The following is a 24,191-nucleotide window of genomic DNA, read 5'->3' as shown; positions in this document are numbered from 1 at the left end:
GAGAGAACAGGTAAAAATGTAAATATCTGATTGCAGGCCAACCTGACAAAATACATTGTGGATTCTGTCGAAAGAAAAAGCAGCACAACTGAGCTGAGTCTGAATGAATTGTTTCTGGAGGAATCCTACTCTAATATCAAGACAGGAAAATCAGCTATAAAAAAAAGCATTGGTTGTCATGTAATCTAATTTGCATGTATGTACAATCCAGAATCAAAGAATAGAATAGTTATTGCAGCTTTGGCCAAATCAGTTTTTATTTTGTACACTATTTTGAGTATTATAATTCAATAACAAGAACTCACCATCTTGTGCGCCGTCTCTTTTCTTGATAAAAGTTGTTGCCATATGTTAGATGGATCCTACCAGGATGAGGTATAAATATCCATAATAAAACCAGGCAGTCTTGTGGAGAGAAGCTCGGTGCTGAGGCTCCTTACTGAGTACTATAGTTACTCCTCAGCTAGCCTTGGGGAAGGTCTGAGATAAGAGCCATGTGCTGCTTTCACAAAGCATTGCTTGATCCAAGCAAGTGTGCTCCCATCAACACTGGTCAGCAGCAACTTGGGAGCAAAAGAAGTAGCAAGCGCATCAATTACTGTGCTGCAACAGATGCAAAGTTGTCAAGTTTGGAATTGACTCCCGGCTAGCCAGCTTCAGCTCAATGACTGAGAGGAAAGGGCAAATGTTTCCCAACTCAATTCAGACTACTCTCTCTCCAAGTTTTACCACAAATCCATGTGGCGCTTCTGTCTATTGTTCAGGCTGGAGACTTTGCACGGTGGAGGATTCTGTATTCTTCATGCTGCATCAAAGCCAGAAAGAGACACAATCACAAGTAATTCTCTGCTTTCATTTATCATACTTCCCAATTTATGAAGATTAGAAAGAGGGACAAATCATGCGGTGTGCTAAGCTCGCCGCTGCTAGTTTTGGCCATGCCCTAATTCACACCCATTTTCCATTTCTTTGTCCCCTGGCAGGAGGAGTTGTCAGAGGGGCCCTGACAGTGAGGGACAATCAGCAGACACCCGAGACTGCAGAGCGTAGACCCAAATCCAGGACTGTCTGCTGTATCCAGGACAGTTGGGACTAGAGATGAGCAGATGAATTTACTGGTCTCTGGTCCAGCGTCCAGATCAGTGCTACCTGGCGGCCGGACGGGAGGTCGCGATTCTCTTTCCTTCGGCCGTCCCTGACGGCTTTTGATCATCCAGGGCAGAGCGACGTCATCTGTGCGTCCTGCTCATCTCTAGTTGGGACCTGTGGATTATTTTTTGCTCCTTCATTCACAGTCGGAGCTGCCAGAACTTTCTCATCTTTATGTAGTTTATTTTGTGTCTGTAAGGCCGTGTTCACACATTGCAGAAAACTGTGTTTTTTGTTTTCTGCAGGATCCACATCAAACTACACAATAACAATCTCCTCCCCCTTATTTGATACCTTTTTGGTGCAGATGTGAAGCTGCGTTTTTAATGTTTTTTTTAGTATAGAAAAGCTTTGATTCTGCACTTAAAAAGTATCTGCCGTTCTTTACATACTTTTGTGGCGCCCCGAGGGTTCGGTTGCCACAGGGGTATTGCACCTCAACCAGAGGTGTGATATTCCACTCTCAGGTAAGGATGGAGTATGGACCAGGGCTCAGTTAGCTGCACACACACATACACACTCACCCCATTTCCAGGGGACAGCTCGACGGTGCTCCCATATAATTGCAGGCACAACTGACTATGTCCCTGGCTGGAGTGGGGAGGGGGGAGAGAACCCAGTGATGTAGGAGCAGTAGGGGATGGTTTCTGGAGCACAGGAAGGAGCTCATTGGGTGCAGGTCACCTGAGCTCAGACACAGAGAAGCAGATAAAAGGTGGGAGCCATCTTTAGAGGGGAGTTCAGTCAGTTCAGAGAAGCAGAGTAAAGGAGTAGAGAGCTGACAGGGAGCTGTGGCTCAGCCTGAGCTCAGCTCCACGAGGCAGGCCTGGAGAGAAGGCCATGGCCAGAGAGGAGAAGAGGAGAATGAAGGAAAGAGGAGAGACAGAGGAGTAGAAAGGCTCCAGAAACAAGAAGGCAGAAGGGACCCTAAGAGAGCAGAATGGACAGCAACCGTTGCAAGCCCGCGTTATATCGGGTGAAGGGTCAGGCCATGGAAGGGTACCGGATTCCCAAGTTGGTGGAGGTAAATCATCCCTCAGCCAAGAATCGGAGGTCGTGATCATTTATTGGTGCGACCCCTTGCTACACCTGCTAGGAAGGCACCACATAGGGTCAGGGAAACTGGCGCCAAGTTTTACCAGAGAAGGCCCGAGGCAGCCGGACAGAAGCGTGGTCACTGCTGGGGCACGAGAGGCCAGAGAAAGGATAGAAGGGGGTCCTGTGCCACACTCCTGAGTTGCCTGGGGGTTGACCGAGCCCCTCACCTGGTGGACGCAGCACGGCTTGGGCAGTCATTGCTGACAGAAGTGACTTGGATATCAACTGTGAGTAAAAGGCCTGAACTGCACCATTGGACTCTGTGTGATTTATGCTGCGCCTGCACCATCACCCCCAGCATCCACTTACACTGCCCTGAGGCTACACTCTTCCCGTGGGGAGTTATCCTATCCCTGTGCTGCACACCAACACCAGCCTCAGCGGTCTGCCTTGCAGCGGCGGTTATCTTTGACCGCAATCCACGGGTGGCGTAGTCGGACATTCCAAAACACTGATAAATAGACTGCGCAGCATTTGGTCTAACCACCCTGAGCCACGGGATCGGGTTGCCACTACTACCCCCAGCATCTCACAGAAGCCCAGTTCCGGGTACCCCACGGCCCAGGGGTCGAGTCACTTTTTTTTAACGCTCTGCATAGAAGCCTTCAGAGAAAAAAAAGCACCAAAACCGCAGAGTACAGCAGCGTCTTTAGACCACAGCGGGTGCAGTTTTCATGAAATCACATCCGCTTTGCTTGGATAGTTAAACACAGCAGAATTTCAGTGCAAAAAAACAGCAGAAAAAAAATCAGTAGTTACGCTACATGTGAACACGGTCTAAGCAAAGTGGATGTGATTCCACAAAATCTCCGCCCTCTGTGCGTCTAAAGACGCTGCTGAACTCTGCGATTTTGCTGCAATTTTTCTTTATATGTTTATTCTGAAAAAACGTATGAAAAAAAACACCTTTGAATTTTTAAGTGCAGAATCAAAGCTTTTCTGTATTATTAAAAAAAACTTTAAAAATGCAGATTCACAACTGCACCAAAAATGCATCAAATATTGGGGAACACGCATACAAGAAACGCAGCAAACACGCAATAATCAGAAGAGATTTTTTTTGCGTTTTTTGGGTGCGGACAGCTGCAGAAAAAAAAGAAGTAGAAAAAATGCAGCATTTACCCTATGTGTGAACATGACCTCAACATTACATTTTTATTACATTTTTCATGGGTTTAATAGAGAAAAAAATATCAATCACACCATTTTTTTACATCATTTACCGATCCCCGTAAATAATCTGATCTCTGGGTTGTGCAGGTCGTTACGATTACAGGGACACCAAATATGTCTGTGTTATTTGCTGATTTGTGATGATTATTCTTAAAAAAAATACATTAAAAATGACAATATTTTAAGGGTTTTTCATTATCTTTTAGTAATTTTATAGGAAGAAAAAAAATCTCTTTTAATCTTTCAAGCCTCCTACATATAATAAACGTACACCCTTTAGAGGCTTTCATGTGGCACTAAAGGGTGTTTGGCCTTATTTAACCTATTAAATAAATAAGTAATTTAAAATAACGATGTGGGTCCCCCCTATTTTTGATAACCAGCCAAGGTAAAGCAGACAGCTGCTGGCTTATATTATCAGACTGGGAAGGTCCATAGTTATTGGGCCCTTCCCAGCCTAAAAATACCAGCCCGCAGCCCCCCTAGTAGTGGTTCTTCACATTAGATGTTCCAATTCTGGCGCTTTACCCGGCTCTTACCGATTGCCCTGATGTGGCAGCAATCGGGGTAATGGTAGTTGACTGTTCCTCGTTCACAACTTTATTACCAAAAATGTTCCCATGTAGATCCGATGTAGTCCACGTTCCCCGAATCCGGCGACTGTGAACAGCAGTAAAGTAGCCGCTATTCACAGGCGCCGGGTACTGACGATAACGCTCATCAGCGTCGCCAGGTCTCGCTGAGCGCAGTGGGAGCCAGCGACGCTAATAAAACTTGAAACAATTAAATAATTACCTCCTGGACTGGCGAGGCTGCTATGCCCCGAGCCCAGTTCCACCCCCCGTTTGTCTCATCACAAACAATGTCATGTAACCGCTGCAGCCAATCAATGGCTCCGCCCACCCAGCCATACGTTCAATCTGCACATTTGGTGAGCAGAGCTACATGAGCCAGATTGCTGAAAAGGGCCGACCTGCCCATCACTATTGGTCTGAGCCCTGTGCTCCCTGCTGGACTTGTGACAAACTGTTATGCAACTGCGGGTGTTCATCGACTGCAGCATTGACAATTAAGTCAGCGCAGAAGACTAGGGCTCCGATCGGCTGCAGCGGTTTTTGTGGGAAACTTTTTTTTCATAAGAAAAAAAGTGGTCGATGTTTATGGTTTTAACAACCAATCAGGACACTGCTTTCATTTTCAACCTGTAAGAACTGTAACCCAGTTGCTATGGTTACCACTTCTAAGTGAGAGTTGTCACGGTGTGAGGTAAATGAAGACGTCACTTATTGCAGCCAATCAAATTCCAGCTCTTATTGCTCGGAAGTTTTCTGGAAGCTATAAGCAGTCATTTGGTTGGTGGCTACAGGCTGCGCCTATCATGGCGAGTCACTGATCACGTGCAGCAGCCATGTGTCGCCCTCACGCCGCTCACCTTCATCTATCTATATAGCGTGAGTGACGCCATGTCACATGACTGTAGGCGTAAGAGCTCTCTGGTCACATGATTAACGTGATAACGTCTTACGCCACCGTTTGCAGGAAGAAGGAAGTGTTCCAAGATGGCGTCGCGCACTGAGGCCGGGGCCGAGGAGCTGGGTGTGTAGGAAAGTGACGGATTCACCCCGGGTAGAGGAGGCAGCTCAGCGGGTGAGTGCAGCTGCTAGTCGGGCTTTTGGGTCTCTGTCACCCCAGTTTTTTGCTCCTGGTGCCGGAAGAGAGGACAGATTAACGGCTCTCAGCACAACACGTACACCGGGGCCCGGCTGTCTGCTCCGTGTCCTCGGCATCTCCGGGACTGGATCACAGCGCAGGTGACAGGTAACGGGGACTGGATCACATGTCAGGTGACAGGTAACGGGGACCGGATCACAGCGCAGGTGACAGGTAACGGGGACCGGATCACAGCGCAGGTAACGGGGACCGGATCACAGGGCAGGTGACAGGTAACGGGGACCGGATCACAGCGCAGGTGACAGGTAACGGGGACCGGATCACAGGGCAGGTGACAGGTAACGGGGACCGGATCACAGGGCAGGTGACAGGTAACGGGGACCGGATCACAGGGCAGGTGACAGGTGACGGGGACCGGATCACAGCGCGGGTGACGGGGACCGGATCACAGCGCGGGTGACGGGGACCGGATCACAGCGCGGGTGACTGTGATATGGTTGTTGAAATATGAGAGCTGGTTTCTTTGGACATATCCTCTATCATCCATTTGCACTTGTTTTGTTCTGTGATATCGGAGAAGGGTTTTGATGAAGTTCCCAAAACTTTGATTCTATGATCTACAACATATAGTTGACAAAGAGGTTTTCCAGTGTTATATGGCTACGCCACCACTCTGTGACCCATCCAGAGCCGACCTCTACCGATCCTGTTTATGAAAGGGCAGCACAGATCAGAACACTCCTTTTGTCACTATGTTTCTATTGAAGAATGAAAGTTACTTATGTAATGTTGATAACCAGGGCGGCTGCACTTCCTGTTGTCGCTTTTGCAATGATGGCTTTCTCAAATAAACAGGAGCAGCCAAAGTTTGGGGATGATCATTTCTATTTTATAAATATTTGGTCACTTTACATCTAGATACATTTGGAAATTGTTTGTTTTAATATAAGTTAAGTTGTGTAGAAGAACCTTTTTGTATTGTGCCAGTGTGGACTTTGGTGTTAATGGGAATCTGTCTGTCAGTAAGATCAACTTGCCCCTCCCCACCACCCCCCAAACTGCATATATTGGCACACAGGTCTTTGAAATATAAATCCATTGACTCCTTAATATTTCATCTGCATTATTGAGAAATTAGTTTTATTTTCACATGCAAATGAGGCCTTAAGTGCACTGGACATGGCAGGTTGTTTCCCACTCAGCATCAGCCTCTTTAGCTTGATTGATAGCTCACCGTCTGTGTGGTATTGGGCACCAGGCAAGGAAGTCAGACAATGAGCTATTAATCCAGCTGCTGGGTGGGAAATAACCCAGAAGGTCAAACCCTGAGGAGCAGTCAACAACTCATCTGCTTATGTGTTAAAATGCTAATTTCTTGGGATGGCAGCAACAGATAGAAAAGATAAAGAAGTCCATGGCTTTACATTTCAAAGACCTGCATGCCCATATCTGTGGGTTGGGAGGTTGACCTTACTGACCGATTTCCTTTTATGATGGGCAGGTGTAATAATTACGGTACTATGGCGTCGGTTATATTGTATAGTTATACTTTCTTTTTATGATGTTTTATGTGATATATCATGAGGTAGACAGAAGGTAAAGTTGGGTTTAGACCGCTCTGTCTCTGCTGGTAAATGACTGTTGGTTGGGGATTGTTGAATAGCCTGTTTATACAACCGACCGCACTTCCACAGAACGATTGTTAACACAATCTTCCTGTACATATAGGATATTATATTCTGTGACACGTGTCCTGTTTACACAGGGCGGGCGATCTGCTGTTGAAAATGTGTATTTATAAGCAAGCTGGAAAATTATTTCATCCAACGATTGAGCATTTATCTCATTCGTCTGAGTGCCGGTCTGTTTAGACAGGCTGATTGGTAATCAGTGTTCCTGGGAACCCTTGTACCGGGTTATCAGTCAGTGTAAATTTGTGTGGGGTAACGATTATCTTGTACATTACCCCTATAGGATTCCTTAACTTGTTACATTCCTTTTTGTCTTGGTCAGCAATTTCTAAACCACAGATAGCTCAGATAGCCTCCAGAGTGGGTGTAAAAATAAAAGTAGTATGGCTCTCTGCAACTTGCACACCGTTCAGACCCAGCCGCACAACCATCAGTCTGGAGCACACCGCCTCCTGGCAAATAGCAGTCTGGTAGGTAGGGGATTGCTGTGCTCCTGAAGATTTTCTGATGAGAACAATCCTTTAATCTCCTGTCCAGGACTCCAGGCTGATACATTGTAGGAAACTAGGATTGTTTATAAACTGGATACAATTGTAACAAAACCTCATCTCTGCATGTAGGTCTTTCTGGTTTTCTTCCTCTTTTATGTAAATATTGAGTGTTCCCATTCATTGTAATATCCCTCATCGCTTTCTCACAAAGATTTCACTGTATCTACTTTATTTACCCGTCCTTGACACGTTTACAGGACCTTGTATCAGACTGATTGGTCTCAGTGCCGGAGACCAGGGTTCTGTTGCAACGCTCATGCTCCACCGCTGCCTCCTACCCACGGTCCAATGTACCTTTGTGACGCTGTAAATACATTTCCTGTTGAGAGAGAGAAGCTGTTTTGTAAGGCGTCTGGAGACTTGGCACAACATACTCACAGCTTCTCCCTGCACGTTAAGTATTTCTCAGATTATCCAAGCAACAATGATGGCAGTGTAACTGAAGCAGAAGGTCTACAGCCGTGGCCAAAAGTTTTAAGACTGACTCGCGTTTTGGTTTTCACGTTTGCGGCTTTAGTGTTTTTAAATCTTTTAGTCGGATGTTTCTGTGGTTACTGAAGTACAATTATCTTTTTTTTAATTTTTTTTTACACTTTTATTGACCAATACATCAAGTTTATGCACAGCCTCAATATTTACAGTGTTGACCCTTATTTCTCCAGACTTGTTCCCTTCGCTCTGGATATTGGCTTCTGGGCCAAATGCCGACTGATGGCCGCACGTTCTTGTCCAATCAGTTCATTGAGTTTATCACAGCTGTGTTTGCAGAATTTTAGGTGCTTATGGTCACAGTAAAAAAGTCTTTTGTGAAAATGCAATACACATACAACATATGGATAAAACCTAAGGTAACCTAAACTTTTAAGTCTTAAAGGGGTTGTTCCCTTTCAGAAAACTGTCTGTCAGTTGTAAACATGCAAACTGGAGACTGGCGCAGCGGCAGGGTAAGCAATGCTCGTTCTATATAATATCTGACTGGACATATTTCAGGAAGTTTTCAGAAAGATGACAACCCCTTTATCACCCATCTGCACACTATTTTAACCTCTACTTCAAACCTCATCTCCAAGCCTTTCCACTTCCTGTCGACTCCAACTCAAAAAAATCTCCTGGATCCGCACATTCCTCAACCATTAATCTGCAAAAACGCTAGTGCACGTCCTCATCATCTCCCGCCTCGACTACTGCAACCTCCTGCTCTGTGGCCTCCCTTCTAACACTCTCGCACCCATCCAATCTATCCTAAACTCTGCTGCCCCACTAATCCACCTGTCGCCCGCTATTCCCCGGCCTCTCCTCTCTGTCAATCCCTGCACTGGATTCCCTATTGCCCAGAGACTCCAGTTTAAAACCCTAACCATGACATACAAAGCCATCCACAACCTGTGTCCTCCATACATCTGTGACCTAGTCTCCCGGTACATACCTGCACGCAACCTCCGATCCTCACAAGATCCCCTGCTCTACTCCCCTCTTATCTCCTCTTCCCACAATCGCATACAAGATTTCTCCCGAGCATCCCCCCTACTCTGGATCTCTCTATCCCAACACGTCAGACTCTCGCCTACTGTGGAAGCCTTCAAAAGGAACCTGAAAACTCACCTCTTCCGACAAGCCTACAACCTGCAGTAACCCTCGCTCCACCATACCACTGCGCGACCAGCTCTGGAATAAATGGCGCTAGAATAATAAAATTGCTGATTGCTAGAGTCCCACCAACCACGAAAGTTGGGGAACCAAGTAGCACATGCATGATCGTTCCTTGCAAAATGGGTATCACTCCATTTGACGTCTGTGAACGGAGAAAGCTGACAGCAGAATGCGGCAATCTGTCAATCCCATAGATTTTTAATGGATTGTCAGGGTACATGCTCAACCAACACGACTTTCAAATTTAATGCTCAGGACCCCCTTTTCTTGTGATCAGTGGTGCTGCTCATTTAGGGCCTAGCAATGATCATAGGTTCCCATGACCAGGTGTCTGAACTGTCGGACTCCGGTCCTGCTCTGCCCCCATATACATTGAGGTCTTCTGACACAGTGATGTTTTATTACTAGAGGTTAGGATCGTTCCGATTGGGTTCACCTTGTCGTGGTGGGATGTATTTTATGTTTTTTTTTATCAAAATAGTGATAAATAGTACATGTAAGTAACATAGGGTACTTAGTTATTTTGAGCAGGGTATATGCTCAGTTTTCTTCTCTTATATTTTGTATGCTTTACGCTGCGTCTGTGGGTGGCTCACATTGGCTACGATGTGAGTGAAACTACTTTTTACTCCCCCCTCCCCTCCCCATATACTTTTAGGACACCCAGTAACTTGTTTCACTGATCTGTCAGTGAGTAACTCAAAGTGGGATTAAGATTTGATCCAAGTTTATAATTGGGTCATTGGTTAAATGCTTGTTATGTTTGTGCTGATCGGGATGTAAATGGCTGTATGATCCGCCAGAGCTGCGCTCATTCTGACATCCCCGGCTTCTCTCCTTGTTTACGATCTGCTCTGTTCATCAGTGATCTGAATTTATTCTGCTTTGTTTGTAATCCAGGGAAAAGTAGTGACTAATCTGTGGCTAGCATTGCTCAATCCCATCTGCCGATGCTGAAGACTCCATGTTTGGGTTCACTGTTTTTTTTTGTTTTGATTGAATGAAACATTTAACTCTGCTGTATAAATAATGGATGCAATGCTGTCGGCTGTCGGATCTCTGCTGCTTCGTACGCTGGGTCAGTGGGTGTCGTACGTTTCTGATCCACTAGAAACGGCGATGGATGCGCTTCTTATGCATCTGGAAAATCTGAGAAAAATGTGAAGTTCTAAACATTTTCTCTGTCCTGGTAACAGCATTGTACAGGTCTTTGGTGTGAGATCTATTCAACGCCTGAATGAACCGGATGATTGTGGCTATGACTATGGTTTTTGCCCTTTACTTTGAGTGAGGATTTTGTTTTGGACTTGGCACTTAGTGACTTTAAGGATCAATCTTTTTAAAGAAACTATTTTTTTTTTTATTTTTTGCTCAATTGCTTACCGGGATTAGAAATAACTCCACTTTATTCAGTCGCTGTCTCTGGTCTTTAACAGGCTGCAGCTATGACATCGCGACCACAGCACACAAAAGCACTGCAACCGATCACTGGGCTGAGTGATCTTGTGCAATATTATTAAGTAATGGATCTGGCAGTATGTCTTTGCTTTTATTTCATAGCCTAATATGTCAGTTTGGAGGGTTTATGTGGTGTCAGTAAAATCTTCTATGCACTAGAAGACTGTGCAAAGTGGATGTAAAGCCTAATTCAGACATTTGCTTTTACATCTCGTATGTGAAGAAAAAAAAAAAAAAAAAACGGGACAGATTTGCATCAGTTTTTAGTGTTATTCCTATGTTTAAACTTCTAGCAGTCATGGAAAAATTAGGATGACAGTAGGATGCCATCAATGTGCTGTCCAAGTAGTTTGCAGGCGAATAAACTCGAAAGTGTGACTCTCTTCTTTTTGGCACACACTCAGTCCTCAATAACACATGACATGTGAACAGCTACAAAAACGTTTTAGATTATTGTAAAACATGGAATAGAAAATGTTCACGAGCATCTCAGTACGGGCCTTAGCTAAGTTCAAGTTGTCTGCTGAATTTTTGGACCCGTCACGTCCGTAAATTGTGCTTGTGCCGGCCCGCTATTTACATGCACTAGTTTGCTTCATATGCCGGACCAGGCTAGAGCACGCGGCCATGTAGAGCAGCACACAGGCCTGGTCACTGGGTCCTTGCGCTACTCGCTCTCGACACGGAGAGCACAAGACATTTGTGTGAACATACCCGAATTGTGTTGTTGTTTTTGTGCATGTATTATGTTCTGTATATTGTCTGATAATTGTAAGTCTTTCCAGAATAAAGAGGTAAACATGTTCACAATACATCATAAAAACAAGGAGCAAACATCCAGCCCTTCTCCACCCTTCTCCATCAGTTTATAAACCTGTAATTTAATGATCTAAAAATATCGCTCCTCCCGTCTCGCCCTCCGCGGCAGTTTATTATTGGATATTGCTTATGTTAATGAGACGCTGACTCCTGTCCATAGATAGCTCTGCGACTTCTTCCTTTACATCCATACTCGCATTATCTATACTCCCATTATAAATCAGGAATACGCAAATGTGTGAATTCTGATGCTGGGACATTCCTGGACTCTCACATGATAAAGGTGAAGACGTGCGCTCCTCATCATGAAGTTACTCATTGTGTCCGTGGTTATTTTCTAAATGGAAACTGTTTTTGTATGTGGTCAGTGTACAGCCACAGCCAAGAACATGACGTAAGAGTCTTCTCTGTTGTGCGGAAGAACTTACTTTTGGAAGATCTTTTTATAATCTGCGTCTTCCACATGCACTTGAATAGTGTTACCTTGTTTCCATTTTGGACCTGTCCCCAGTTGCTAAATGTAATAAAAGTACTGGCACCTTCTTACTCTGCAGATAAGGGTTGGGGGCCAGTGATTTAGCACAGCTCCTCACTTTAGGCTGTTTGGTACTCTGCATATTAGTCATTTGACAGCAAAAACTGTACTTTATACTTTTTTCTTTTTTTTACAATATATTTAATATTAATAGCTCTTTATTAACTTATGATGAATCCTCTTTGTAATATATACACTGGTAAACGATCCAGTGACTGTACCAACAGACTAGGTGTATGCCATATCTCTTTAGGTTGTTTCATAGTTCGGTGGTGGTCGCCATGCCTGAGGAAATAGAACATTTGAAAAAGTAATAAAAAGGAGTTCTAAATTACATACACAGTTAAAGGGGTATTCCCGTCTTCAGGATCCTATCACAGTATGTATTGGGTGTGGTCGTAATAATATTATTAAATGTCTCCAATTAGAAATGTAGAATAGTTCTTCTGATTCACTGTGACTTAGCCCATGTGCAGGGCTTTGCAGTAGCTTAGGTATCCATGGTTACGACCACTAACTCTCACTGTATGAATGGACATAGCCATGGATACCTAAGCTACTGCAAAGCACTGCACATGGGAAAAGTGACAGTGAATCAGAAGAACTATACTACATTTCTAGTTGGAGGGATTTGCTAATGTTATTATTACACCTACTACATAGGATCTTGGCGATGGGAATACTCCATTAAGTGACGTGCTTTCTTAGGCTTGATCTGCACATTGTGCCTCTGCCCGCTGCTGTTGGACTTGTGCCCCCAATGTTTGGAAAACCGTACCCATTCTACATAATCACACGCTGGTTGGTTTAGTGACCCCTGTACATTTGCTGTGAGTTTCCCATGGCTTCAGCGGACTATAAGATGTACTGAACCTGTAGAGATCTAGATCTGTATTATGTCTTCTACACGACAGTTGCAGAGATGATTTCCTATAAATGTCAGATCCAAAGTGCAGCGAGGAGTCATTCACATGACCTGGAGAAAGTCTTTAAGGTGTTTATGTAATGAATCATGTGAGCGGTGAAGCGTCCGGGTTGTGGTTAATGACTTATACAATCGTCAGATGTGCTCTGCTTTAAACACGTCTTACCAGGACGGTTACAAGACGTTCATTCTGTGTCGCCCCTAACCTAATTTACTTTATCCCGGTATAGCTATAGGAGACCCCTATGGGTTTGCAAGCAGTATTAATGTCATTGTGGGCTTTGTTTAGATTTGGGTATTATACAAAATCGTTAACTGGTTACTTTTAATTATCAGTTTTCCTTTTGATGAGCCCGCTATATTACACATGGATACTGCAGAAACAATAATTCTTTGTAATTGACTTACCAAACCAGATTTGTTTTTGAGGATCGGTCGGATGACATCCTAATACCCGTTAAATGAATATTCGGAGTTTGCTTGTCATGTGGCTTTCATGTGGATCATAAGTTGCTCTGCTCTCACTTCTGTCTTTTATGTTCCTCCAGACTCTAAATGGCTTCTAGGAAGTCGGCTTCAGATTTACATGGTAAGAATAGCTGGTGATTTGTCGTCTGCCCGGCGTTATCCCGAGCGTATGTAAATGTATTCTAATGTGCAGTCTGTTTTCTATTCAGAAACAAATCTATAGATTTATTAAATATCTACAGATATCTTCTCCTCAACATTGAAATTATAGCACCAAGAATTGCGGAAAGCACAGGGTGGATTGACATGTTAATGATATGCAAATTCTGAAAAATAGAAACCTCTTGAATTATTTTTTTCAATATAGAGTATGAGTGTCACACTAAGAAATCCTCGCACTTACAGCCAAGGTTGCTAGACTTGGTCGTCTGAGGAATGTTCTGCCTCACTGAATGCACTTGAGCAAATCATCAAGATCCGCTGCTGGCAGCTCCTGTGCAATTGCCGACCAATGACATCCCAGATATGGGAGACGAGTCCGGAGATGCTGAAGGCCATAATGGCGTGTTTAGGATACGCAGTCTGATCACAGTACCATGAGCAACATGCCCCGTGGCATTCTTGTGTTGAAAACTGCTTCTAGGAAATGTTGGAGATATGGCCTTACAACTGGTTCCACGACCAAATCAATGTAACAGTGAGCTATAAGTGTACCAGGAATGGAGACTAGAGGAGTCCAGCTCCTGTACATTATACCACCGAACACCATAATTTCAGAAATATGAGTGGTGTGATGTTCCCTGGTGAAGGAAACTTCATGGAGTTGGCCATGTGGTCTCCAGACCAATCTCTGACTATCATTGTGTCCAAGAGAAAAACAGGAATCATTGCTGAAGAGAATAGACCTCCATTCCCCCCTCTGGACTCCATGTGGAGACCACGTGCATATCATTAACATGTCTATACAGGGTGAGCCATTTATATGGATACACCTAAATTAAATGGGAATAGTTGGTGATATCAACTTCCTGTTTGTGGCACATTAGTATATGGGAGGAGGAAAACTTTTCCAGATGGGTGGTGACCATGGCGGCCATTTTGAAGTTGGTCATTTTGGATCCAACTTTATTTTTTTCAATGGGAAGAGGGTCATGTGACACATCAAACAAATTGAGAATTTCATAAGAAAAACAATGGTTTGCTTGGTTTTAACGTAACTTTATTCTTTCATGAGTTTTTTTTACAAGTTTATGACCACTTATAAAATGTGTTCAAAGTGTTGCCCATTGTGTTGGATTGTCAATGCAACCCTCTTCTCCCACTCTTGACACCCTGATAGCAACACTGCAGAAGAAATGCTAGCACAGGCTTCCAGTATCCGTTGTTTCAGATTCTGCACATCTCGTATCTTGATGGTATGGTGTGGTATATGGAGTACAAAGATAGTGGGGCCATTCTTCATCAATATAAACCTCAATGCCACTGGATATCTGAAATTGCTACATGATGACGTGTTGCCCTCTTTATGCACTGAAGATGGCGCGTTCCCTGAGTTTTTACAACAAGATGGTCACCACCACATTATGGGTGTAAGCTCCGAGCATTCCTACATGAACAGTTTCCTGGAAAGTGGATTGGTCGTCGTGGGCCAGTTGAATGGCCACCAAGGTCTCCCGATATGACCCCCATAGACTTATCTTTGGGGTCATCTGAAGGCAATTGTCAATGCTGTGAAGATATGAGATGTGCAGCATCTGAAACAAGGGATACTGGAAGTCTGTGCTAGCATTTCTTCTGCGGTGTTGCCATCAGTGTGTCAAGAGTGGGAGAAGAGGGTTGCATTGACAGTCCAACACAATGGGCAGCACTTTGAACACATTTTATAAGTGGTCATAAACTTGTAAAAAACTCATGAAAGAATAAAGTTACGTTAAAACCAAGCACACCATTGTTTTTCTTATGAAATTCTCAATTTGTTTGATGTGTCACATGACCCTCTTCCCATTGAAAAAAATAAAGTTGGATCCAAAATGGCCAACTTCAAAATGGCCGCCATGGTCACCACCCATCTGGAAAAGTTTTCCCCCTCCCATATGCTAATGTGCCACAAACAGGAAGTTGATATCACCAACCATTCCCATTTAATTTAGGTGTATCCATATAAATGGCCCACCCTGTAGATCCGGTGATTGCCATGACTCCATGGCAACTCCATGACTTGTACGTCTTGGTGTTGAAATTTCAGTGTTGGAGTGTGTGTGTATAAAATATATACTATATATTACACACCAGTGGTCCTCTTACACATGTGCAGACTCACTCATGCACCCTTTTCCTTGGGTTCAGAAGGTTAAAGGCAGCGGACCCTCCTTTATAACGTAAGTAAGCCCTAATATGAGAAGAGTTGTCATGAGAGAATATACACGCCCTATAATTTGTCATACTCTTATCTTAATAAACAATATTCTTTCCATTGTCTGACAGCATCCTATATATTGTGCTGAGTTAAAACACATATTAAAGTTACACTCTGGGTATGTCTCTAGGTTTTCAAAGAAAATAAAAAGTTTCTTTCCATATAGAAACAGATACTTTTTTGGCTCCAATGTCATGATTTCAGATTCCCTTCTTGCCGTCCCAGCAGAATTAAGTTAGTAATTTACTTTTAGTAAAGTGCCCCCATTTTCTAGCGTGGCCACACATTACTTGGCTGTGACATAATGTCCTGATCCCGGGCTAATGCTCCTCTTTGCTATTTGTCTTTCTTCTAGGGCCTTTCAGTTACTTAGAGGACGTCCCGTTTAAGATTGGTGACAAGTTCAGAGTACCAGACAAAGTGGGTTTTCCTATTGGTTTCTGTGTGCCGGACATCAGCCAGCTCATCGGTGAAGTCCAGGTAAGGGTCTGTAGGATTATTCATTGTGTAAAGCCACCTAAAAAGCCAGCAGTTGTCTATTTCCTTCTGTCTCAGTGGCAATATGTATATTCCTTCAATGTTATTCCAAATCCTCCTCTATAATTTATATGTTACATTATATATAAATGCAATAATGAATCGAGCCCGGAGAGTTTCGCTCTGAAGCTTTCAGAATTACAGCTCTGTAGTATAAATGCAGTACTCATCTCAGTATAAATGCCCAATAAAAGCAATTTATTTTAATCTTTTTACATGAAACGGATTAATGAGATTCAGGTGAATTTCTGAAAACTGCTTTACAATGCCCTATGTAAGGAAGAAGCTTTAATTTAGCCAACTTTTTATCTTATGTATTACGGTACATTGCACCCAATGAAATCCATTGACCTCCCACAAATTCTCCCCTCTCCAACGTCTATATTTTCTAGTAAAGGAAAGGGGGGGATTGTTCCTCTGTGTAGCAGAGAAACAAAAAGATGGCCACACAAGTTCAAAATTGTAAAGAAGTAAGAAAATTCCTTTATTAACACATGTAGTAAACACAAATTACAAAGATAAATGCGGACGACAGAGTGGACACAGAGTGCTGGATCCACATGAATAAAACAATGTTAAAAACTGTGACACAGCGCCCGAAAGGTCAGCCTATATAGTAAGTGGAAATATAAGGGGGACAGCAACAGGGTCACATGTATTAATAAATATATACCACCCATCAAAAATACCTTTTCCAAATTGTACCCCCAAAACAATAATATCCCATCACAATCAAAATACCCAGAAACAAAAGGGTTAAAGCCCTTATACAGATGGAAGTAATACAAACAATTGGTCATAAATAAGCTAAAATAGCTTAAAATAACCTTGAAAAAGGTTTTCCTACCGAAACGTGCGTCGGGGTGACGGTAGCAGAGCCTGTCTGGTGGCCTTACCCAGGTACATAGCTATTTTAGCTTATTTATGACCAATTGTTTGTATTACTTCCATCTGTATAAGGGCTTTAACCCTTTTGTTTCTGGGTATTTTGATTGTGATGGGATATTATTGTTTTGGGGGTACAATTTGGAAAAGGTATTTTTGATGGGTGGTATATATTTATTAATACATGTGACCCTGTTGCTGTCCCCCTTATATTTCCACTTACTATATAGGCTGACCTTTCGGGCGCTGTGTCACAGTTTTTAACATTGTTTTATTCATGTGGATCCAGCACTCTGTGTCTACTCTGTCGTCCGCATTTATCTTTGTAATTTGTGTTTACTACATGTGTTAATAAAGGCATTTTCTTACTACTTTACAATTTTGAACTTGTGTGGCCATCTTTTTGTTTCTCTGCTTCACAGAGGAACAATCCCCCTTTCCTTTACTGTTACATGATGATGGCCCGTTCTCTTTATTAGTCCTATATGCAATAACATGGGTCCATTGGGATTAGATTTATCTTCACTGTGTTGTTTGCATCTGTGTTTCTGTCTCTCAGTCTATATTTTGTAGTAGCACATACGGGAATGCTGTGTTTTCTCAATATGGATACATTAATGAATCATATTAAGCCTTTTGTTTTCTTGACAGTATGACTTTACGTTGGAGAAGAAAACTGTCCAGTGGGCAGACGAAGTAAAACGGATCAAAGCAGCGCAGAGGGAAGCCGAAAGGAAGGCGGAAGCAGCCCGTTCCCAAGCTATTTCCGATACTCAGGCAGAGAGAGAGGGTGAAGAAGGTTTAGGATTCCCTCCCCCTATCAACCATATCCTCAGGGCAAGCCTCCAACACAACAGCATCCTGACCCCAACGCCTGCCAACAGTAGTGCCATACCGCAAAAAGTGCTTAGCCCCCCTCATGGCAAGGCAGATTTTAACCCTGCCGACTTTGAGTGTGAGGAGGACCCGTTTGACAAGTTGGAATTAAAAACCATCGATGATAAAGAAGAGCTAAAGACAATTCTTGACGTTCACGTGAGGCCTGTCGTGAGCCCAGACTCCAGTAACGCTGACGCAGTTCAGAACTCCCCGTCACCGCTGAAGGACGAGGATGCCCCCTCTCACCTAAAAGAAGAAGCTTTAGACTTTAAGTATCTCCACAAACCCAATGGTTTTATCATTTTACCACAGTTGGAAAACTGTGAACTGCCCCCGTCTTCCAAAGTGTCACTTGCCCCTATGACTACGGTCAGCAATATCAAATCCCTGTCGTTTCCCAAACTAGACTCTGATGAGAGCAATCAGAAGGTAGCACATGCAAGCACTAACTGCCTGCCTAATGGCACTTTCCTTAATTCCTTAAAGTCCCGTTCGCCTCATAATGATGATGAACTGAATGGACACCTGGTGTGGGGCTCCTCCCCGCTGTCAGACAGTGGGATGATGAAGTGTGCATTACAGCCTTCCACTGTGGGACCAGTTACTGGTACAGAAGGAATTTCGAGGACCTGCTTAAGCGGTGACACAAAGGTAACATGCTATAGGAATCCATATCTCTGTATGTAGGCCAGTTTTCTGTACTAAACAAGATAAAAAAAATTTGCTTAAAAGGGTTGTCCATTACTCGAGCAACACCTTCTCAATTCGCATGTTTGGCTACCCAATGAAATAATAACACTTGTACTCACCTCAGGTGCCGGCGCCATTCCACCGGTGTCAGCACTGTCTCTCCCAGGGATCGTGTGATGTAACTACTTCCCTGCAGTCAATTAGCAGCCGCTTTACTCTCCACCATTTTACATCTAACCTACATCTGAAGGTAGTGAGCAGCTGCTCTCGCATCCTCCGGAGGTATGTGATTCGCTCGAAGGCTGGAGTGAAGCGGCTGCTGATCGCGTGATGTAACAATGTCACACGAGTCCCGGAAGAGACCGTGCCAACACAACTGGAACTGCGCCGGCATCGGAGGTGAGAATGCTGAGGTGAGTTTAAGTGTTACTTTACTGGAGGCAAGTAGTGGACCACCCCTTTAAGCCAAATTTGCATAACTTTTTTTTTTTTTTAATCTTCTCTTTATATTTTTAGCTGGACCAGCCACTTAAGAAAAAAGTTAATAAAAAAGAAAGTGTGTGTACAGCCTAGCTGGGAGGGAGCCATCAATTTTACTATAATTTATAGTATGTATTAGGCAATTAAAATGTTCTGAATGTTTGTAATGTACTTCATTACCTTATTTTGCTTTTTTTTCTCTCCCTAACATCATGCTGAAAGTGCTGTTTTAATTGCCTAAGTCATGCTCCTTTAGATGCAACTTTGAACTGCTGCTCTTGCAAGAATCCAAACTCTATCACAAACGCTTTCCTTTCTGAGCATGTGGGGGAAGCAGAGAAGCTCACACAGGTGGAGTATTTGTAAATATTGCTTGAATTCAGATTCTTGCTAGAGCAGCAGTTCAAAGCCGCTTCAAAAAGAGAATAAACTAAGAAATTAGAATTGCACTTTCACCATGGTGTTTGGGAGAGGAGGCAAAATAAGGTAAATGAGTATATTCTAAAGATACATAACTTTGCAAAAGCTGATCAATCAACTCCTTCACAACATGCGCTATATATATATATATATGGCACTGTGAGAGCTGCATTCCCGCAAACCGGCTTGCATATACGGCGTGATGATCGCGCGGGTTAATGCTGAGCGCCGTCGGGATCTAATGTGGGTGTCAGCTCTATATGACAGCTGACACCCTGCAGCACCGCCCACGATCTTTACTAGCACCGATCGTGAACGTTTCACCCCTCTGATGCCGCTCTCAATAGTGACTGACATTGATGGGCATCACAGAGGTAGGGAGCTCCCTCTCTGCTCCTATCGGCACAACGCAATTGCGATCGCTTTGTGCCAATGGTCTCCATGGTGACCCAGGCCGAAAGATGGCTGTGGGGTCACCCAGGGACAGTGGCTTGTAAGCTGTTGCTCAGAGCAATGTAAACAAAAAAAAAAATTAAAAATTGTAAAAAATATAGAAAAAAACAGAAAAAATATTAAGCCAATAAATACATTTATTTATGTAAAAATAAACAAAGGGTACACATGTTTGGTATTGCCGTGTCCTGAACGACCTGACCTACAGTATAAAACTGTCCCACTAGTTAACCCTTTTTTTTTTTTTTTAAATTGTTTTTATTGTGTAAAAGCGCTAAAACATTAAAAAACTATATAAAAGTGGTATTGCTGTAATCGTACTGACCCGAAGAATAAAACAGTCTTATCATTTTTACCACAGTCGGAACGACATAAAAAAAAAATCCCTGAATTGTTGGTCTTTGTTCATTCTGCCTCCCAAAAGTCAGAATAGAAAGCGATAAAAAAATGTCTTGGTTCAAATTAAAACATCAACTCGTCCCATAAAAAATAAACCCTTTCATGAGTTGGTCAGCCAAAATATGGAAAAATTGTAGCTCTCAAAATATGGCGATGCAAAAACTATTTTTTTGCAGTAAAAAGCATTTTTTAGTGTGACAGCTGCCAATCATAAAAATTGATATAAATCTGGTATCGCTGTAATCGCACCGACCCGAAGAATAAAGTCATCTAATCACTTATACAGCGCGAGGAACGGCGTAAAAAATAAAACCAATTCTTCACCTGCTGTTGATTTGTTCATTCTGCCTCCCTAAGATCGCAGTAAGGCTTGGCTCACATTTATCCTACGCTCTGCACTGAGCGCTTACACCGGGGTTTCTGTGTAAATCTCTCAAATATGTGATTCAGACCGAACTCCCAGCAGAAGATTCCCTGTAATGAGGCAGATGGAGACACTGTGGACACCATCTGGCCTGCGTTCTGGCGGTGTCTCTTTTTAGGCCTGCATAAAAGCGCGGTCCGCCACAGTTTTGTGCACCTCTGAAAAGGACACCACTGAACAGAGGTCAGACTGAGTCCAGAGTAACTCTGCTGCCTCGTTGTAGTGAGTGGCTCACTTGGGGGTTTCATCTGAATCACGTCACTTTGGAGATTTAGATGGAAACCTGGCGATATAAGTGCTGAGCATAGAGCGCCGGATAAATGTTCCCAATAAAAGCTTCAACTCAATCCACAATAAAAGCTAGTCCCCACTCGGGTCCATCATGTGTTAACGGAAATGTAGGAGACTTCCACGTTACTGATAGTACAAGGCTCTGGAAAAGCGCTATGGCTCCTCGCCCTTCAAAAGAAATCCAGCAAATTCTGCACTCCCAAATCCAAATGTCCCCCTCCCTTCTGAGCCCCAGTGTGCCTAAATCACTTTTAGCGTCCACCTGTTTTGGCTTTTCTGTAGTGATGAGAGCCCGCCTAATTTACAGGTGCGTGTGTCTCCAGAAACATGAGCTGGGCACAATGTACTGGTCACTATAGCGGCAGTTTTCACACAGCAACATCCACTGCTGCTTGTTTCTGGAAAACATCGATGGAGTCAAAATAGTCACTACACCTGTAGATAAATTCTCAAAGGGGTATAATTTCCAAAATGTGGTCACTTGAGGGGGGATTCTTCTCTTCTAGCACTTAGGGTCTCTTTATATGGAGTCCGCATACTATTCTAGAAAAATCTGCTCTCCAGGAGCCAGATAGCGCTCCGTCCCTTGCGTTTTGCAAAAGGTTTTTTTTTTTTTTTTTTTTTAGCATAAATTATGATGAATTTGCCGGTGGACTCCGCCACACCCCACCCTGCCCCAGCTCTGCTCACTTTTGGTTGCAAAGTTTATGCGTAACTTCAGAAATTTCAAGAGATTTGGAAAAAAAAAACAAGGACACCTTGATGAATTAGGGATTGAACAATTAAAGTGCAAGTTTTTTTTTTTTGTTTTTTTTTTAACATTTTTTCAGTAAGTGATGGGTACTGAAACACCGGATTGTGGGGTCTGGGTCCTGAGACTCTCACCATTCTCTGAAGACTTATGAGCGCTCGGCTCTCTATCCTGACGCTGGCGCTTCTGTGTCCTAACCTGCGCACACCTGAAGTCTTTTTTTTTTTTGCCGTGATTGGTGTGAATCTCTGGATCCAGGCCACTACAAATTGGCAGGGCATTTTTGCACCTATCACATGTTTAAATCTTTGGAAGACAAACCTGATCCTTGAGTCGGGTGGGAGCCATAATAAATTCAGAACCTGTGCAGATTAACTTCATAATATTTTTAGGATTAGGGCCTCGGCTTTCCGGTCACACAGGCACAGAGCTACATGATGACTTTCAGATGTTGGTTTATTAGGAGATGTACTCACTTCTGTGCTTTGACCTCCCCAAAATGGTGGCTGCTAAAATGTTACCATGCAACTTTAGGACTCTGACGGGGAGGAAGAAAATCTTGCATTTGGCATTCCGTACACAATACAGATCTGATTAACTTCTTCTGCCTTTGTATCTTGTATGACATCATGGCGTTTTCCGGGTGGATTTGCAGTTTTTCTGACCTGTATCGATCCTTCAGTGTGTTTTTGGCGGCTGGAACTGCCCAGACCGCTCTTCTGTGCTGCATTGTCTTGGTTACTTAATTTTGCAAGAAATTCAATGCACCACTTGACCAATGTTTATTGCTCCCATTGTACTGATGATGATGCTGTACAAATTCTTAGCTCCATTAACGCCTTAGAGACATATGCCATATGGTGAATACGTGCACGAGTTATATGGGGAGGGTTCAGATGCTACCTGCCATCACAGAAATTTACCCCTTATATGCTACTGTCAAAGCCACTCCTTTTTCCGCCAAGTTTCCTTTAATATAGCGAATGCAGCTCTTGAGAAGAAAACTGGGTGTAATTTAAGATCAGAACAGGATAGGTAATGTATGTACAAAGTGACTGCACCAACAGAATAGTGAGTGCAGCTCTGGAGTATAATACAGGATGTAGCTCAGGATCAGTAATGTAATGTATGTACACAGTGACCGCACCAGCAGAATAGTGAGTGCAGCTCTGGGGTATAATACAGGATATAACTCAGGATCAGGATAAGTAATGTAATGTATGTACACAGTCACTGCACCAACAGAATAGTGAGTGCAGCTCACAGGATATAACTCGGGATCAGTACAGGATAGGTAATGTACAGTGGTGTGAAAAAGTGTTTGCCACCTTCCTGATTTCTTATTGTTTTGCATGTTTGTCACACTTTTTAAATGTTTCAGATCACAAAACAAATTTAAATATTAGACAAAGATAACACAAGTAACAGAAAATGCAGTTTTTAAATGAAGTTCTTTATTATTAAGGAAAAAAAAAGAAATCCAAGCCTTCAGGGCCCTGTTTGAAAGTAATTGCCTCCTTCTTAAAACATTAAAGTGGTATCTTTTAGAAGCTGAGTTTTATTTCCCTAGCCACACAGTCCTGATTGCTGTCACACCTGTTCTCAATCTAGAAATCCCTTAAATATGACCTTCTTGACAAAGTGAAGTAGACCAAAAGATCCTCAAAAGCTAGATATAATGCTGCAATCCAAAAACATTGAGGAACAAATGAAAAACAAAGTAATTGAGATCTATCAGTCTGGTAAAGGTTATAAAGCCATTTCTAAAGCTTTGGGACTCCAGCGAACCACAGTGACAGCCATTATCCACAAATGGCGAAAACATGGAACAGTAGTGAACCTTACCAGGAGTGGCCAGCCGACCAAAATTACCCCAAGAGCGCAGCGACAACTCATCCAAGAGATCACAGAAGACCCCACAAAAACATCCAAACAACTGCAGGCCTCACTTGCCTCGGTTAAGGTCAGTGTTCTTGATTCCACCATAAGAAAGAGAATGGGCAAAAATGTCATGCATGGCAGAATTCCAAGACGAAAACCACTGCTGAGCAAAAAGAATATAAAGGCTTGTCTTAGTTTTGCCATAAAACATCTTGATGATCACCAAGACTTTTGGGAGAATACTCTGTGGACTGACTAGACAAAGTTGAACTTTTTGGAAGGTGTATGTCCCATTACATCTGGCATAGAAGTAACACCGCATTTCAGAAAAGGAACATCATACTAACAGTAAGATATGGTGGTGGCAGTGTGATGGTCTGGGGCTGTTTTGCTGCCTCAGGACCTGGAAGACTTGCTGTGGTAAATGGAACCATGAATTGTGCTGTCTACCAAAAAATCCTGAAGGAGAATGCCCGGCCATCTGTTCATGACCTCAA

The 24,191-nt window shown here is 43.2% G+C and overlaps 1 protein-coding gene across 1 annotated transcript in view; it reads left to right on the top strand.

Annotated features, from left to right (window-relative positions):
• Positions 1–4,911: 4,911 nt before the first annotated feature.
• The window catches only part of UBAP1 (ubiquitin associated protein 1), a 29,828-nt gene continuing 10,548 nt past the window's right edge, over positions 4,912–24,191 (top strand). The window contains exons 1-4 of the mRNA XM_073680402.1: positions 4,912–5,067; positions 13,269–13,309; positions 15,960–16,084; positions 17,678–18,556. Of these exons, the coding sequence (XP_073536503.1) occupies positions 13,276–13,309; positions 15,960–16,084; positions 17,678–18,556 (1,038 nt within the window). The 5' untranslated portion in view covers positions 4,912–5,067; positions 13,269–13,275. The remainder of the gene's footprint in view (positions 5,068–13,268; positions 13,310–15,959; positions 16,085–17,677; positions 18,557–24,191) is intronic.

This window comes from Phyllobates terribilis, unplaced genomic scaffold (genome assembly GCF_046119375.1).
Source record: "Phyllobates terribilis strain yellow unplaced genomic scaffold, ASM4611937v1 Scaffold_1__5_contigs__length_1240528914, whole genome shotgun sequence".
Taxonomy (NCBI): Eukaryota; Metazoa; Chordata; class Amphibia; order Anura; family Dendrobatidae; genus Phyllobates; species Phyllobates terribilis.
Note: the sequence above shows the minus strand (reverse complement) of the source record. Positions and strands in the feature narration are given on the sequence as shown.